The sequence below is a fragment of the Homarus americanus genome, unplaced genomic scaffold (assembly GCF_018991925.1).
Source record: "Homarus americanus isolate GMGI-L3 unplaced genomic scaffold, GMGI_Hamer_2.0 scaffold4060, whole genome shotgun sequence".
In the NCBI taxonomy this organism is placed as follows: Eukaryota; Metazoa; Arthropoda; class Malacostraca; order Decapoda; family Nephropidae; genus Homarus; species Homarus americanus.
The window spans coordinates 1113677-1132601 of NW_024746161.1; the positions used below are offsets into that span (position 1 = coordinate 1113677).

An 18925-nucleotide genomic window follows, 5' to 3' on the forward strand; every position below is an offset into this window, starting at 1 on the left:
TCCAGCCAAGTTGAAAGCGATGGCCATCTGCACAGACACACCAGACAAGACGCTCTCCATACAAAACACGCCGGTAGTCTGGACCAACACCCACCAGTGTCTTGGAATCTGGTTTGACCAGAAACTCACTTTTAAGCCGCAACTCGAGTATCTCAGGCACAGGACGAAGAGCAGACACAATATAATGAGGTCGCTCACCAGCACAACCGCATGAGCAAACCTTCATGTGCTCAAAGCCTACTACACGGCCGCCATCAGATCGCTGGTAGATTACAGTGCTCCAGCATTCATTGGACTGAGAGAAGACCAGATAGCTAAGCTAGAAGTCATCCAAAATAATGCTCTCAGGACCATTCTCGGAGCACCCATGTGGACTAGAATTTGCAATTTGCAAATGGAAACTGAACTACCACCCCTGGCAGTACGAGTCAAGCAGGTGACAGCCTGTCTCCTCGCCAAAATCTGTAGATCAGATAAGCCCACAGCTGCCAAAATTCGAATCAGTGCCTCCCTCCACCTCGACCACAGAGTGCGAGGGGCCACCTGGTCGCACGAGGCAAGCGAGGTCATCCGACACCTGCAAGCAGAAACACTCGTCAAGAACAACCAAGACACACGAGACAATGGTTACGTAGTTCCTCCACCATGGAGCCCTCCACCAGCCACATTCAAAATTACCGACCTAGGTGATAGCAAAGCCAACCTCCAGAAGGAGGACCTCAAAAAAATAACTCTGGAAGCCATAGCCACCGAGACACCGGCTGATGCAGCATCATACTTCACAGACGGCTTGGTGGATCCAAAACATCATAGATCCGGAGCGGCCTTCTACACCCAAGGTCAGACCCTCCGATGGAGACTTTCTAATGACTGCTCCACCCTACAAACAGAGCTGGTAGCAATCTCAAAGGCCCTACTGCACGCTGCAACACAACACAACAAGTCCATCATAATTCACACGGACTCGAAATCGGCCATGCAGGCGCTGCAACACAGTCAACCAAGAGACAACGTCCACATCATAACCTCCATCCTCGCACAGCTACAAGAATTCCAAAGACAAAACCGCCCAGTCGTCTTACACTGGATTCCCAGTCATGTAGGGATCGGAGGAAAATGACATGGCAGACGAAGCAGCCAAGGCAGCCACACGTTCTAGTAGCATACACACTCAAGTTCCAGCAAGTGTGCAACAGATCAAGAATCACCTCAAAAAGACTAGCAAGCTCCACATCCAAAAGAGCTTCCTTGACGCATTCAACGCCGGTTCCCAATCAGCCAAATGGTACCTGGCGGCTACAAAAGGAGAACCACCTTTCGCAGACAAGAAAACACCAAGACAAACCAAGTTAGCCTTCATCGACTACGACTAGGGTACAAGTGCTCCTGACAGATGATCGGAAATGACGTCATGGATTGCACCTACTGTCAGGAGCCAGCAGCCAACCCACTTGAACACTATCTCCTCGACTGCGAAGTCACACAAAGCCTCCGAAACAGAACTCAAAACTTCCAAGAAGCACACACAATACCAGCGGCCACTCTAACCCGAAAGGCCCAAACAAACCACATTCACCACCTTCTCCGGGTCATCACACGATACCCACCACCCAGATAGGTTAGAAAGTATCCTCTCCCAGCAAGTGCGGACCCCGGTTCGGGGGGCGCGCCACCCCGAAACTGACCACGTCCAAGAGTGGGGGTTGGTGGTAAGCGTCCACTGATCGGGGGTCCGCTCACACTTGCAACCTGCAGTATCCTTCCATATCTGCCGGTAGGACAACCTACAATCACAATCTGGTCTGGCTGCTCCAGGAGCTCCAGCCGGAACCACCGAACGAGCCGCCTATAGGCAAAGGCCCGTGTCGGACTACGGTCCGACAATCTCAACAACAACAACAACGGCTGCCCCGCTCTGCCTTTCGCTACCAACAACTTTTTTGGAGCTTCTAAACTTGAACTGAACCAGGGAGACCATTCTACTCTGACCTACTGGACCAGCAAGACCTCCCTACAGCGCCTCACCAACCAGCTCCCTCAGAAAGCTCCTCACCCAACAGGACCTCTGAGAGCAAGCTACTCCTCACCTAGTAACTCCTTAGCACTGCACTGTACAACAATATATATACACAAAAAACGCATTGTGAGTTTCTATTCTACCTCATTCCTGAGTGTGAGATATCTACATATACGTACGTTTGTGTGCCTATACAAAGAGACAATAGACAACTAAAGAGAATTGACAACTGGCCAGTACGCTACAAGACAACTTCACGAAACCCCATACCCCCAACCACAACTTCTTGCCCCCCACCCTCCCTCCTTTTGATATTCCTGGATCTGCCCCCTGCGTAGTGAAAAAAAGGGGTAGTGGGAGAGTACAGTACAGTATTGTGTTAGTTGTGTGCCGTTATAATAAATTTAGTTTTCGCTATTTTAGACCTATAAATTTTTAATTTTCCATAAATTACTGATATTACCAATTTGATCTATATAAGGAAGCAAAGAAGTACTCTGCAATACCAATATGTGGGTATATACAGTAGACACAAGACACGTTATTTGCAGTACGACGAACTAGAGGTCAAACAGGTTAACCTCGATAACTTGAACAATCCAGAAACGACATTCAGTTTAGTTAGTGGCAAAATTATCACCATTAAATTAAAAGGATTTCCACCTATATTAACGACTGCATATATAATGCAAAATAACTATGGGGGTAAACAGTTGCCGTTCCCAGTGCGTGTCTTCAGAACCATGGCGACACAGGGCAAGAAAGAGGAGCTCACTTGGATGCACGTTATTGTTCGTGTTTTCCTTAATTCAACAACACATCCCATCGAATATGCTAAAGTTCTAATTCAGGTATGGATTCATTTGGTTGTCAATCAAGTTAAGCGTGTAAGTGCTCTAATAAGATGGTTTTGTTTGGGTCCCGGTAAGAAGTCAGCTGATACGGAAGGTGGGGTTATGGGCCATACTACCTAATGTGTAATATACGCGCATTATACCAATACTACATGACTAATATGTGAAGGAAACAGAAGCTATATAATTTATTTGAATATTTTGACGGGATCTTTACACATAAATTGTGTATTAATGTATTGTGTTAGATTGCAAATCGCAGAAAAACATGTTACTGGATAACGATTATTAAACAAGGATGATTAACCATTATGTTAACAGACAACTTGAATTGATATTATTGCTTAGGATGTTAAGGGTTAAAATTTTACTCTGCTTCACAAAATATGTCTACACTTAGAGGTAAAGGTGTAGATTAAAGGGTATTATTTCACTTGTTGCCACCAAACGAATCTAGGGAATTTTTTAGTTGCAATTATTAGTTTTTACAATTCTAAGACACTTCTTTAATGACATTTCTGGCGAAAATTATATATAAGCGATATATTAAACATGTGGTAATTATTCTTAGCACACTCGAATTTTTCACGAGATGTTTGATTTATTATGTATTTTGATGTGTTCAGATCTTGTTTAATATATAGGACTAACCCGCCAGGGCTGCATAGCGCCGATGTGGCCGTATCATCTCGTGTCCAGAAAATGCCTCAAATTTCACCATATTGCAGGAAGTTCTTTCTGTTTAATATACCGGGGAAGTTGGGTAAGGTTAGGTAGGTTTGTTTGGTTTGGTAGGTTAGGTCTGTTCTTCATACCCACAAATGTTAAGTAGCATTTATTTTAAAAATATAATTTTTTTAACATTTTTCCACAAACTACAGCACAACAGTCTCCACTATAATATAACAATGAAAATCCGGCATTTTTATAATTGTTTTCAATCAATTTTGTTTGCGGGTTAGTCCTATATACTTACTCAGATCTGACCTTCATTTCCATGGGAAATGCATCGTTTATTAAAAAAAGATGCAAATCATCCTTGATCAAAAACGGAAAGACACATTACTTAACAAAAAATTCATGGTTGTCTGCATGTAAAAATTTACCTCCAAATACATCAGAAACGAAACATCTAGACCCCTAACTTTCATTAAATTAACCTACCTTAACCTAACCCCTGGAGGGAGCCTTAATCCCTACGGGGGGCAGGCAGTGTGACACGCCTCACGACTTCAGACAGCTCTCGGTGGGACAAGAAATGGCAGGTGGTGATTTATATATCTAATTTCTTAGGTGTTCCTCACTTGTGCGATTTTTCTGAAAGAAACAAGTTTCCAAGAGGCTTCAAGAGTTGAGGAATGTATATATGAGGTAGAAATTGTCTAAAAGTAAGTGCTTCTATGCAATTTGAAGATGTGCTAAACCGAATAATAACCAAACATTTTATTATCTATGAAAATTCGTAGTGGATATTTTGCAGTGAACAGTTAAGTTCCTTCTAATGCTATTTTACTGTGAGTGCGCTCTGATTGGCTAGGAAGGTAGGTAAGGTTTGGTTGGTTTCTTTGGTTGTTTAGGTCAGGCTCTATTAGGTTCAAGTAAATGTCACCTCTTTTATAATGATAAGAACATCTGTAGAAAAACAAAGAACAAAATTGAACAACTCCTGGTTAGGTATGTTTGTAGCTACACAATGATTGACTCAGCAAAATATATGCCAAATGCTGCCAGTGACGGTCACATATCGTTTTTGTGTTGTTCGCCGGTAATGGATGATTAGCCAATCAGAGTGCACTCACGGTAAATTAGCATTATAGGGATTTAGCTGGTTAAGGGAAAATATCCACTGCCATGAAAATTTAGCTTTCATTTGTTGCCACTAAATGAATTTCGTGAATTTTATAATTGTTGTTAATCGGTAATCTTGACAATTCTAAGACACTTTTCTTCAGTGGCATTTCTGGTGCAAATTACGTTTAAGTGAGATGTTTAATATTTTATTATGTATATACAGTATTCGTATGTGGCGGTACACACCCAGAACTTGGAATGACGTAGCAGTACACACCCTGGTTAGGTTAGATTCAAAACTTTTTCTGGTGGTTTTCGATGAGTTTTGAACACTTTTTACCTTGATTTTTATAGCACATCTCTTAGATTCTGAAATGGGAGGGGATGCATATCTCAGAAACTATTGATTTGTGCCAGGAGTGAAGGAAAATATGAACTAAAGGTTTTCCTAAATACTCCCTGCTAAAATGTGGGGTGCATCTTATAGGGCTGTGTGTCTTATATGCCATAAAATGCGGTATTGGCATGACGTGCAAGTGTTCAAAATGCATCAGAGAATAGTGGTGGATCCAGGAATATCAAAGAGAAGTTGTGGGTGGGGGAACATGGCACTGTAACCCCCCCCCCATGATTTTTTTTTAAATCTGACCAATGTCATGGCATTTTGAGGCCATTTTGAAGCCATGTACACCTGATACTTCCTCCAGGCAATTTGTTTTATTATTGAGGTTAGAAATAAATTTTCTTCTGTAGATAAATTTTTGGTGGGTTACTGATTAACCCAGACCCTTGTCCTTAAACATTACCCAATTTATTAGCGGTAGCTATAACATTGTTGCTTTTGAGGAAAAATAGCGAAAGCAGTAGTGGAGCTACATTTCAGAGGAATTTTATCACTTTGTTAGGTTAAATGTATTTGAAACCATGGAGATAGCTGATACTCACAAAAATACAGTACTACTGTATAGGAATCTCCAGTGTACAGTATATTAATCTCCCATCAGTGTAGGGAAAGGTAGGGTAAAAGAAAATGTAATATACTTTAAATAAAAATAATTTTAATGATACTGTACTCTCATAAGTCATTCTATTACAGCTTGGTCATGAGCCACTGAGCCCATACAAGTCAAGAACAGTGTTTGGGCGTGAAGCATTCTACTATCCCAGTGTATTTAGTTATAGTAAGTACACCATTATTTTCCTTACATCCATTTATTAACCCCTTCACTAACATGTGTAACTCTTGCTAAATAGACAGGTTGAATAATTAACTAATCCGGAAAATTAGGTACAGGTATTTGAATCAATTAATCTGTCATACAACCATTACCATGGGGCCCAAAAGTGACAATTGATGGCCACATTTTATCCTGTGGATGCAAGGCTTACCACTGCACTACAGTACTGTACTTGGAATATTCCTAATCATTCCATACAGTATTCTACAGTTACCCTATTCCTGGTTGAAGATAAATGCTGCCACATATACAGTTGCCCTTGTTTGTGTTTCTATTTTGGCCTTGCGGTCTAAATATACAGGTAAACCTCGATTTATGATAGTTTGCTTAAATCATGGTGATGTTTTAAGACCACCTTCACATCTGTGATCAAAATATTCGCAATAACGATGGCCATCACCCAGTCAAATTCGCTGTCATGCTGAATACTGTACTGTACAGGCATTCCCTGTTAAACAGTTGAGATGCATTCCTGAAAAATTTATTGTTAATGTGAAATGATCTCTAGACGAGGGATAACAAGAAATAATATCCCACACAAGGGATAAAAAGAAATAATATCCTACACAAGGTATAACAAGAAATATTGTCCTACACAAGGGATAACAATAAAGAATATCCTACACAAGGTATAACAAGAAGTAATATCCTACACAAGGTATAACAAGAAATAATATCCTGCAAAAGGTATACCAAGAAATAATATCCTACACAAGGGAGAACAAGAAATAATATCCTACACAAGGGATAACAAGGAAAAATATCTGTGATGATGGCACATAATGGTGTAGCCGAGTCACTCGACTCGCCATCCAATAGCACTCGGAGCGGGTGATGCCGAGCTGTGAGGTATGTTATTGAACAACACTTAATTTCAGGCAATATTTATTTATTTATTTTATTTTTTACCTGTACAAGCAAACACAATCATACAGAATGTGCAAACAAGTAATTTTCATAAGGTTAAAAACATAAAAGGAATAAAAGTTTCTTTGTGCCGACTGTAAACTGTTATGGTTATTTTTTAACACATAGTTTTACTTTTACTTTACTTTTATCTTCTTCGCCACTGATCGGCTCGTTAACCGCTTGGGTGGTGGGTCATGTCTCTTACACACTGTTGGCAAGTATTGGGCATGCACTTGTTCCTGAATATATCTGAACCTGCTCCACAGTTGGTCAAGTCTGGTCTTGAAACAGCTCACTCTCAGTGCCATTACAACACTCTGGAGGTTGTTCCCAAAACTCAAGATTCTCAATCCGAAAAAGTTTGCCCTCGCAATTTTCTGGACTTGCGGCTTCTTCGACCTTGAGCTGTGACCCCTTGTGGGGCGGGTTTCTGTCAGCTGAGGTCCCCAAGTGCAGGCACCAGTCTGGTGGCCCTCCGTTGGACATTTTCAATTAACTGACAGTCCCAGCATATCTCGGGGATCAGACAGGGTGACAGTACTCCAAATGGGAACCACCTCTCTCTTGAAGGTCATTACAAGGGACAGACCGTCTAGATATCTGAACTACCTTGTCATAAGACCGAATAGTTTAGTTGCATGATTCACCTGTTAACTGCACACATAATTGTTCATACAGAAAGTGCAAAAAAAAAGAAATGATTATCATAAGGTCAAAACATAAAGAGAAAAAGCATTTCTTATGTGCAGGAGTTAAGTGCGGGGATCATGGGAGGGAAAGGGGAGAGGGGTGCAGTGTTGGGGATCTCGGCTTCCTCTTAGCAGGCCAAGCTGCGAGCTGCATTTTTTTTCCAACTTTTAATTTCAGGTAGATATGCCTGTACGTAGTTTTCTTAAATTTTCTTTGAACTAGGTTACATGCACACACAATCATTCATACAGAAAGTGCAAAAAAAAATAAATCTTAAGTTCAAAAACATAAAGGGAATAAACATTTCTTATATGCACTAGAGTTAACTGTCGTAGTGGGGAAGGGAGAAGAGGAATAAGGGATCCATCAGCTGTTCTGTCTCGTGTCCCTTGAAATGATTGCTAAATTGCAACTCAATGTTTTTCTTTTCTTTTATTTATTATTATTTTTATTTATCCTCAAATTTGCTGTGGTTGCGAAGTGGTTTCGCTCTGTTTTTGTGACTGAAATGTGCAGTGTAACTTTGAAAATATCTAGCAAGCTGTTGCTGAAGGCTCCTGCAACTGGGAAGGCCAAGGTGAAGCGGCCAGGCTTGTTCTTAATGATGTGTTGAGTGTTGTTAAATTGTGTTCTATTTATTTTATTAGCAGAGGAATTTTTTTCGGTGATATGTGTGTGTGTCCTAACTGGCTGAGAACATGTCCCATTGAACCACATGTTAATGAGCTAGATTTACAATATTTCGATTTGCGATGGAGTTTTCAGGAACATAACCCCATCGTAAATCAAGGTTTACCTGTATGTATTTGTATTACTTTTGTGGTATACTTGTTGATGTTGCAAGAGTACAGGACTTAGTTTACATTGGCTGCTGACTCAGTTTGATTTGTTGGCATGTTGATTCCATAGAGCAGTGTCATGATAGAAAGTGAAAGCTTGCATTATTCTCACCCCATCAAATCAAGGTGTAAAATCTGGATTTAATGGTTATTTCAAAGACTAACAGCATGGCAAGTTGGACTCAGTTTTGTGAATTCCCAATTCAACAATTTGGTACCGAACCTCGGCCTTCAGTTCCTGTCGGCAGCTGTTCTGTCACTGACTACTGTACTTCGATTCATGCAATGGAGACTTGGAAGAATAAGTTTTGTTGTTATAGTACCGCACAGTATACTTTAACTTACTTTTAGATACTGTACATGTACAGTGAAATAATGAAGTACAGTTTCTTCCAGCTTTGGCTGTAGTACTGTATAAAGAAACTTGACTACCCGACACAGTGAATGGTACCACAAGTGACCCTTTTCCAAGGTTCCATTGGCCTGCCAACTGTTTATGGACGCCACACATACATGTGTCAAGTGGCTAACACTTCTGTGATGTAGTCGTCAAAACCCCAGCAAGGTTCTTCATTCCATCACTGTACAGTACAATAGTTCCTGGCTGTTTCTTGAGTTTCTTTTAAAAATTTTTATTTAACTTTGTAAATATAGTTTTCATGCAGCAACTGAACTTTGGTTCATAATATTGACTATTAAAGTAACATTTTTATTCTTTGCATACAAGTCTCAAGAATTACTGATCATAGCCATTTAATTGGAGTTTAATGAAGGTGTTTGTGATGGTCAGTTGGACTCCCACCTTGTACTTTATAGGAGTACTGGTAGTGGCTCCAGTTTGAGCTCCACAATTAGTACTGGAGTCAAAATAATCAATAACTATAGATTCCCTGGGCTTAAATACTGTGCATTAGGAAATAAGGCCCTTCTGGGGCTACAGGATACATTCTTGTATATACTGTGCACTACCTTTAAAATAGAGAAAAAGTGAATACAGTTGTACCCCACTTAACGCGGTCAATTGAACCCAGAGGGTCCCGCGTTAAGTGAAATCCGCGTTAAGTGAACAACAGAACATATGGGATTAATTCCAATAGAACCCAGCCCGACCCCCAAACTCCACTTTTTGACGACACATAACTATGTTGTAGTAAAAATTCTATCTTAACTTTATGATGGTATGAAAAAACAAGTAATATAGAAGAGGTTAGGTTAGGAAAGATAAAGGTTAACATAGGAAAAATAAAGAATAGGTTAAAAAACGAAAAATTTTGTGGAACACTTACGGTAGTAGAAGAGATGGGTCGGCATACGGGGATGGAGGCTGGTTCCGAGGCAGAGGGCAGATTACTGGCCCTCAGGTGAATCACCATTACTAGGTGAATCAACATCACTGTCACTTACAGTTGTCAGGGCTTCCCTGACAAATCCCTCAAAGTCAACTTCACTTTCACTATCACTGGCTTGGGCTGGCTGTGGTGGGTTGCGGGCGAAGAACTCGGTTATGCTTTGCTGACGGCTGGTGTTGATGTTGTCGTGATACACCTTGATGTACGGCTCCATAGCCTGCACCAGTCGGGTATGGAAGACTTCATAGCGTTCATCGTCATTGTCGCGGGAAAGGACGGACTTAATTTTTTCTGTAAACTCTATGGCACACTTAATATCACTATGACTTAAACTAGGTTCTTCGGAGAATGACGCACCTTCTTCCTCCTCTTCACTGGCGTGTTCTTCTTCCAACATCTCGTCGGCAGTCACTTCAGGATCTTTGATCACCTCCAGGATGTCTTCGTTGGTGGTCTCGGAGAAGCCTTCAGCTGTAATATTGAGCGCAGCTTCTCTGGCAAGGTCCACTGCTACTGCAACAGTCTGAACCTGACCAGTCACAGGTTCACTCCTCCTCTCACCTGGTATGCCATGCAACACATGTCTCCATGCGTGACGAATCGTAGCAATAGTCAGCAGATCCCATGCCTCCACCAAGAAGTCTACAGCTTGTTTAACGTTAAACTTCTTCCAAAATTGTTTGACGAGAAGTTCTTGAGTCACCGCCTCTTGTTCCTTGTCCTCGTCGCTTTTGCTCTCGCTGTCGGTGTCACCCAGCTTACGCAACTCATCCTTGGTGTTGGTAGAGTCGTTCAGGAGCTTGAACTTCTTTGCAGAGTACGCAGCTTTCACATTGCAGATCAACTCCTGGTCCATGGGCTGGATTAATGACGTAGTGTTGGGAGGAAGGAAGACCACTTTTACGTTGGGGTGACGATCCATAAGTAGGGGCGAGTGTCCAGGTGCGTTGTCAAGGAGCAACAAAATATTGAATGGAACATTCTGTTGCTCGCAGAATTTCTGCACGTCAAGAACAAAACAGTTGTCAAACCAGAAGAGGGACAGAGAAGAGGACATCCACGCCTTACGTGGGTTAGCCAGTGGACATTAAGCTTGTTCATGTCCATATTCTTGTAGGCGTGCGGCTTGCGGGCTTTGTGAATCACCGATAACTTTGGTTTACAGGTACCGGAGGCATTGGTGGTAAACAGGACGGTGATGCGTTCCTTCTGCAACTTCCGACCCCTTACCTTGCTGGCAGACTGGACAACGAAGGTCTTGGAAGGTAACTTTTTCCAGAAAAGACCAGATTCGTCCATGTTAAACACCTGGTCGTCACTGTACTGTCCTTCCTCCATAATCTCACGTAAAAACGGAGGAAAATCTCTAGCCGCCACACGGTCAGCACTCGCTTCCTCACCACCAATGTTGATGTTGGTGATCTTGTTCCTCTTCTTAAACCTATGCAGCCAACCAGAGGAAGCATTGAAGGGTTTGGGCTCTGCAATTCCCAGTTTACGTGTCACTGCTGCGTATAGCTCACGTGCGTACTCCTGCACTGAGCGCGTGTCCACCGCCATGTTGCGTCGCGCCTGACGCACCAAATAACTCACCAGCAAATTTTCCACTTTTGCCAGCACCCTGTTCTGGCAATACCTGATAGATGAAGCACCTGCAGACTTTGTGATTTTCATGTGCTCTTTGATCTTGGCTGCATCCTTCTTGATCGTACGAATCGTAGATTCGTTGACGCCATGCTGGCGCGCGAGATCAACTTGCCGTCTTCCTTTCTCCAAATCTTGAACAATTTGGTACTTCACCTCGTAGCTTAATGAACGTCGTGTCTTCTTTGGCTTAGTGCCGCTGGGTCCAGGTAAGGAAAGGTCTCTCTCTGGGGGCGATGGTGGTCCGGCGGAAGCCATTTTACGGAACAATGGATGCGCGTTAACACGGGGTGGCCTTGAGGGATGAAACTGCCGCGGCTAGGTCAAGCGTCGTCTCTCCTCCCTCCCTCCCTCCCCCCGGGGTGGTCACGTCATAATACTTTAAGCCAATTACAGCTAGCAGCAGAGGGGGGTAGGGATGCATGGCCAATCACAGTCCGATACGTCATATGACGTCAGTGATAACGCAACAAAGACACACTGCGCAACCTTACCGCGCGGCTTGCCCAAGCGGAGGGAGGAGGAGGGAGAGGCGAGGAGCACAGGCAGGCAGGCGGGCGGGTGGCGCGTGGGCAAAATCTAAAAATAGCATCTCGAGCCGGACACTCACCGCGTATATGTGGAAAAAATCCGTGTTAAGTGAAAGTTCAGCTCTGGCAAGGCACCGCGTATATGCGAAAACGCGCTAAGTGAAACCGCGTTAGGCGGGGTAATACTGTAATAATATACGAATAGCTTAGTCTCTCTAACAGTATATGAAGAAATGGGATGAGTTAATAAATCAGCACTTGCTGACATATTAGGAGGCATATCATATGTCCCAATGGGACGAAGAAACTGCATTAATAGATATTGAATGCAAAATGGACCTGGTTATGTATGTTGACAATGAACTGAAGTTCTTGGGCCATTGAAAAGAAGGTGAATCAAGCAACTAAATTTATTAGGTCTTATAAGGAGGTCATTCAGATAACTAGACGGTCCGTCCCTCGTAATGATCTTCAAGAGAGAAGTGCTTCCCCATCTGGAGTACTGTCACCCCGTCTGGTCCCCGAGATATGCTAGGGACTGTCAGTTGGTTGAAAATGTTCAAAGGAGGCCCACCAGACTGGTGCCTGCACTTCGGCACCTCAATTACCCTGAGAGATTGAAGCACCTAAACTTGCCTAGCTTATACTACAGACGGGCAAGGGGTGACCTAATTGAGGTGTATAAGCATCTCAAGGGGCACTACTCAGTCGAGTGTCCTTACTTGGAGCTGGCGGACACTCGCCCCACAAGGGGTCACAGCTCAAGATTGAAGAAGCCGCAAGTCCAGAAAACTGTGAAGGCAAACTTTTTCGGAGTGAGGGTTGTAAACTCTTGGAACAATCTGCCAGAGAGTGTTGTGCCGGTATCGAGTGTGAGCTGTTACAGGACCAGACTTGACCAGCACTGGAGCAGGTTCAGATACATTCAGGAACCAGCACATGCCCTGTACTTGCCAATAGTGCATAACAGAGACGTGACTGACCACCCAAGCGGCTAATGAGCTGATCAGTGGCAAAGAGGATAAAAGTAAAAGTAAGTCATACAGTATTATGATAAATTACCTTGTTATTGGCTTGACCAGATACAGTAAAGTGATTTCAAAATAATCAATCCTGATTTATCCTGAAAGTATAAATAGGTCAGATAGGCTATGGATTATCCAGATTTTATAGGATATTGAAGCCTTAATTAGTGGGTGTTTACTGTTGCCAATAGTCACCTTTTACTGGTAATAACTGTGCTTTCAGAGTACTGTATACAGTAATTATCAAATTTTGATTGGTCTTTCAGCATGGTGCACTTTTCAAGGGCTATTGGCCCCTTAATGCCTTTATATGTTTTATGACAATCAGTACGCACTTTATATCCTATCTCCTTTCATTCTTGTAGGTGGGAGTAATTTGAAATCCCTGATGATTTTTTGTATGATTAAAATTCTCATGGTGAAATTTTATCTTTACAACTACAGTGGGGTATGCTATAACGAACGTAATTGGTTCCAGAACCTCGTTCGTTATAGGATTAATCCGTTCCAGGCCCCCAAATACAACCGCTTAACACTGAAAAAATTCTGTGGAAAATGTAAAAAATACAGTACTCTATCTTACCTTAGTATTATTCAGCGTGCAGGTACCCCTAAACACTGGCACATCACTATCACTTCCACTGGGAGTCTTGGCTTTAAGGTCCTCAAACAATTGTCTGGCCTTCTCACAAATTAGAGCTTCACTAATGTTACCACCTGCCATTTCTTTCTCCTTTATCCACACTAAGAGTAAATTTTCTATCTCTTCAATCACATTACACCTTGCTTTGCTAAGTCTAAAGATTCCCTTAGCCACTTGCACAGTTTTTAACTCCTCTTTATTCTTCAAAATCGTACATATAGTCGATTTAGCCATCCCATATTCATCACTAAGTTTCGCAATGCTCCTTCCAATCTTACGTTTCTTTATAATTTCTTTCTTAGTTTCAAGGGTTATTAGCTTTCTCACTCGCTTTGGACGACTCATTGTTACAATTGTATACATGTATAACAAAATAGTTATACAAATAACGTGTGAATTTCAACCACATGGCACCTGACTGTGGGTCGCTGTACAACAATATTCATGCGCCAGGCGAAATAGTCCCGTATTCATCCGCGTTCGTTGTAGGAGTTGCGTTCGTTATAGCATTCTCAATTTTATAGGTAAAACCGTTCGTTATAGGAATATTCGTAGTAGGATCCGTTCGTTATAGCATACCCCACTGTATATCCTTTCAAGACACCTCATTGCTTATATTGCGCAGTACTGTCCTGTCCCAGTGGTGTTGATAGAAGGTTTTAATTCATATCATTGTATATTATACCTTCTCCATTTAATGACCTGTTTCTTTTCTAATATGTACATTAACTTCTAATTATGGCAATTATTCCTGTACTTGTTTCCCATTGCAGTTTCGTACATAAAAAAACGTGATGGATTCAGTGGTTGCTACCGTGGCCTAACTCCAAAACTAGCAGCCAACATTGTTAGTGGTGTGGCATTTCAGAGAGTCACAGAAAGCATCAAGTTTAAGGTAAAGTGCTGCTATTGATTGTAAAGCCTGTGTACTAATTTGTTGTAATATACATCTTCTCTTTACTTTTTGTTTTCCTTGGGGTGAGTGTCATCTACTTCTGTTAAAGGCTAAAATGTGTGTGTGTGTTATAAATGTAGTACGCAGTAAAAAAAAAAAACGAGTACCGGACTAATTAAGCCACAGCAATGTCGTTACTCAGATGGAATACGTTATTCGGACGTCCACACCAACAGGGAGGCACAACTGTTCAAAACAACACCCAGCATATTACACTAACACAGATTGGCTTATTTAAGCTCATAATAAATTAGTTCAAGTAAAATGATCATACTTATGATGTATAGTATTATACTTTCAGTAAATTCAGCTCTTTTTTTTAAAGTTAATCGATGTAGGTAAGGCTCTAGCTTCTAAAATCTTTCTGAGCCGCGCAGAAGATTTTTTAAGGTTCCTGAGTCCTGATGTATGTATGTATGTACTGTATATGGCATGAAATAAAGTGGATGATGTTGATATACTTCTGGCAATGAAGTGGATAAGTTCTTGAGATCCACTTCGTTCTCGGGAACTTCATTGTTATAGGTAGATTTGACAGTGAGTAAAAGGGAATAGCTTCCAATCCTTTGTTAGTCTGTATTTTATATAGGCCAAAAATGAGAGAGAATTGCTACACTAAACAACAAAAATAATTCATAGCTTATCTTACAATAGCACATATTTTATGTATGAAAAATAGCTCCCTCGGTCCTTGAACCATCCTATGTGTGACGTCTAGAGTGAGGGAGTTCAGCCAGCCAGCTGACTTGAGAGATGCGTGCCTACTACTTAGTGTATGCTGTGACTTCACATTGGGAAAAGCTTGACGCACCTATACATACTTTCACCTCCCACACAGAATACTGTTTACACTCATGCTCTTCATTTTTCTTTTTCATAGTTCTACATTATATTTCCTTTATTCCTAAGTCACATTAGAGTACTAAAATTATTTTCTCACAACTTTTCCAGTTTCATTACATGAATTAGTGACAACATGCATAGCCATCTCAAGGTCACAGCTGCCTGGCAACATGTGTTATGTAGTGAAAATGATGTGGGTGTGTATGGGACTCACTTTTAGCGAAGATGAAGTGGCTCACACTTACAACAATATGCTAGCAGGCGTGACCACACAGTTCATGCTGCATTGCTTCACAACAATAACAACGACTCACAAAATACACAAGATATTTAAAATAAAAATAATAATAATAATTTTCCAAGATTTGTTTCGTAATTTTTATGTGCCATTACTCAAGTGGTCTGGTACTCGTTTTTTTTTTTTTTTTTTTGGCAGCACAAAACTTTAATAATTTTTCTGGGTTTTTTACATTACTGTACAAGGAACTTGATGGTGAAGTCAACATTGAAGAGTTGACAGTTAAGGAGCGAACTCAGCGATTCCTTCAGAATACTACTCGGGAGTCAGCTGGAAGAGCAGCCGCCATCTTGGCTTCTCAACCTTTCCATGTCATAGCTGTCCGCTGCATGGCAGAATTTGTTGGTGAGGACGGAAATTATATGTAAGTTTATAAACAAATTCTTTTAAGATTAAAATGAAGTTGACTAAATGAAGATGTAGGACTTTTATAAACTTAGTATCTATTCATTTTCACCTGTGAACATACAGTATGTGCACAAATCTTACAGGATGTCTCCAGTAAACCCTGAGGTCAAGTGTGGTTAGAGGTAGTCCAGATGTCACAACCATCTCTCAGAATGAGTTGAGATAATAGGTCATATTGGTTAAAGGTATGGGAATGTGACAAGCCATAACAGTGCAGCTCATTCTATCTGTTGCTTGGATTATATATAATTTGACACTTTAGAAACTCCATTTCTTTACTATAATAATCCAGAATAGTTTATCTAAAAGTTTGGTTAAATAAATACTGTACTGTATATTCAAAAATTTTAAATAATATGATATGGGCATAAATGAAGCTGTGTTACAGCAAAGACTGGTATTCCCCCGTCCCCCATGGATCTGTGTGGGATTAGTGGGTCTCATCTAACTGACCTGACCTGACACAATGTCAGGTGGAGGTAGGGTGGGGGATTAGTGGTCTCATATTACTGACCTGATGGAATGTCAGTTTACCCTTTCCTGGTTGGTGGATTAGTGGGTTTCATGATCTGAAGATGTCTTAAATAAAGACTAAAGCTAAAGTATTTTTAGGGAGATTGTGATAAGTATTATAAGTTTAAATGAGCAAAGCTGTATCCCTTCAACATTACGTTACATAACATTTTCAAATATGGAGTGAAAAAGCAGAAAGGTGTGGGTAATTACAGAGGTGGAGTGCAATAAGTGATTCCAAGCGCCCCTCAACAGCTGATATTTAACTCGCTACCAAGCAGTCACACACAGGCAAATTTGTCATACAATAAGACACTCAGTCTTCATGCTTGCTGTCTTAATTCCCTTGTCGGGGATGTGTGAGTGGTGTTGGAGTGTGTGGGGGGATGATGGGTGATGTGTGTGGGTGATGTAGGGGTGTATGTGTGGGTGGTGTTGGTGTGTACCACAGTGTGGGTGGCATTGGTGTGTGTAACACAGTGTGGGTAATGTGGACTGAGATTGGGGGAGTCAAACCTTTTTAGGGGTGAGGGGAGGGTTGTGCGGTTAGCCCCCCCCCCATCCTCACTCAAGCGTGGCTAATTGTGATAGGGATATGAATTTGATATAATGATCCTTAATAAATTCTCTACGAGACGTTTCCAATAAGATTTTGTTAAACAAAATATTTTGATATGGTATAATGATGGGAATTCCATTCTTTTAAAAACAAAATGTGAGAAATGTTGATACCGGAGTCAATAAAATCAGTTCTAATTTCGTTACACACCATTTTTTTTTATAAAAATAACCCCGATTGCTTTATCTAAAGGTTTGGTTAAATAATTATATTTAAAAAAACAAAAGCTCTATATCAGTGGTTCTCAACCTTGTTTGCCCCATGCACCCCTTTCACCATATGTTAGAATGTCATTCCCCCCTCCTTTCCAAGATTGTCTGCCTCAAAAAGTGCATTCCAAATAATATGCATATAATACTGAAAATCCTTTATTTTTTCCATATTAGTACATATACATTTACAATTTTACATGGATTATTTTTATAGTGGAGTTTTACAAATTAAATGCCAATTGAAAATGTTGATGGATTTATAAAACTTGAATAAAAGTAAAATAGTTTTTTATATTTATAATGAATTACTTAACAGACCAATCTGAAGCATAATGCAATAAACAAAAAGTTCAATAGAATACCAGGATATTGTAAATTTATAATTAATTTTATTCAGATGAAGATTACAGTCAATGAGAAACCTGTGATTGTTTTTTCTTCGCCAATTCTGGAATACGAGGAGGAGTGCTTGAAAGGGCACAACGCAGGTCATTTTCTACCTCTAATCTACTACGTTGCTTCGTTTTAATTTGCAACAGAGTTTAAAAGTCTGACTCACAAAGATATGTTGACACAAACGGAAGCAATGCACGGATAGCTCTTTCTGCCACTATTGGGTAGGAATCGCACATCAAGGGCCAAAATTCTGTGATTGATTTCTCATCGAACATATCTCTTGCTCCTGAATCAGTTTTCCCCCCCTGAAAACCTGAATTCCCCCCTGGTTGAGAACCCCTGCTCTATATGATACGGGCATGAATACAGCTGTGTTACAGCAAAGAGTGTGGTATTTTCCAAGAGTAAATGATGCAGCTCGTAGGAGCTGTAGTTATTTCTGCAAACACCACTGTACAAGTAGAATATTGTTCATACTATAAACATAATAATGTATACATTACTACTGTGCTACTATACTGTATATATTGTACTCACCAGCAGGTCCTGTCATCTTTACCCTAGAGTAGGCAGACTCCTCATTCAGCTGACTGTAATACAAAACTGTAATCATGTCTTAGCACTTGTGATGGAGGTTTTATTGGGAGATCATTGGGTCATGCTACTAACCTGACCTGATGCAATGTCAGGTTACCCATTGTTGGGTGGGGGATTAGTAGGTCTTATGACATTATTTTTTACTTTGAGGTATATTCATAGTACTGTACACGGGGTCCCTGGGCTAATGTGGGCTATGAACGGGTTCCATTCCTGAGGACATTCGTAAGTCGGATTTGTACATCGGAACACATGCAATTTGTATACCGTACTGTACTTATAAAACAATGTTTAAAATCCCACTATATCATAGCCTAAGTCCTTATATACATCTAAAATAACTTAATTTAAGACAAAAGAAGAAATAGAATTACTAAATACAGTAAAAGAAATTAAAAAATATATCATCATGTAAATAAAATACCGTAAATTTCAAGTTTAACCCAGTTCATATTGGTGGGCGTTCTTAAGTTGTGGACCTCCTGTACTGTAATGTATATGAAGGGTGTAGGTATTAATAAGCACAGATTATTACAGTAACATATCTACTAATTA

The 18925-nt window shown here is 40.8% G+C and overlaps 1 protein-coding gene across 1 annotated transcript in view; it reads left to right on the forward strand.

Annotated features, from left to right (window-relative positions):
• The first annotated feature begins 2727 nt into the window (after positions 1 to 2727).
• Positions 2728 to 18925, forward strand: part of LOC121878991 (mitochondrial carrier homolog 2-like) — a 57985-nt gene continuing 41787 nt past the window's right edge. Inside the window, exons 1-4 of the mRNA XM_042385442.1 lie at positions 2728 to 2868; positions 5759 to 5843; positions 14303 to 14424; positions 15811 to 15989. Of these exons, the coding sequence (XP_042241376.1) occupies positions 2761 to 2868; positions 5759 to 5843; positions 14303 to 14424; positions 15811 to 15989 (494 nt within the window). The 5' untranslated portion in view covers positions 2728 to 2760. The remainder of the gene's footprint in view (positions 2869 to 5758; positions 5844 to 14302; positions 14425 to 15810; positions 15990 to 18925) is intronic.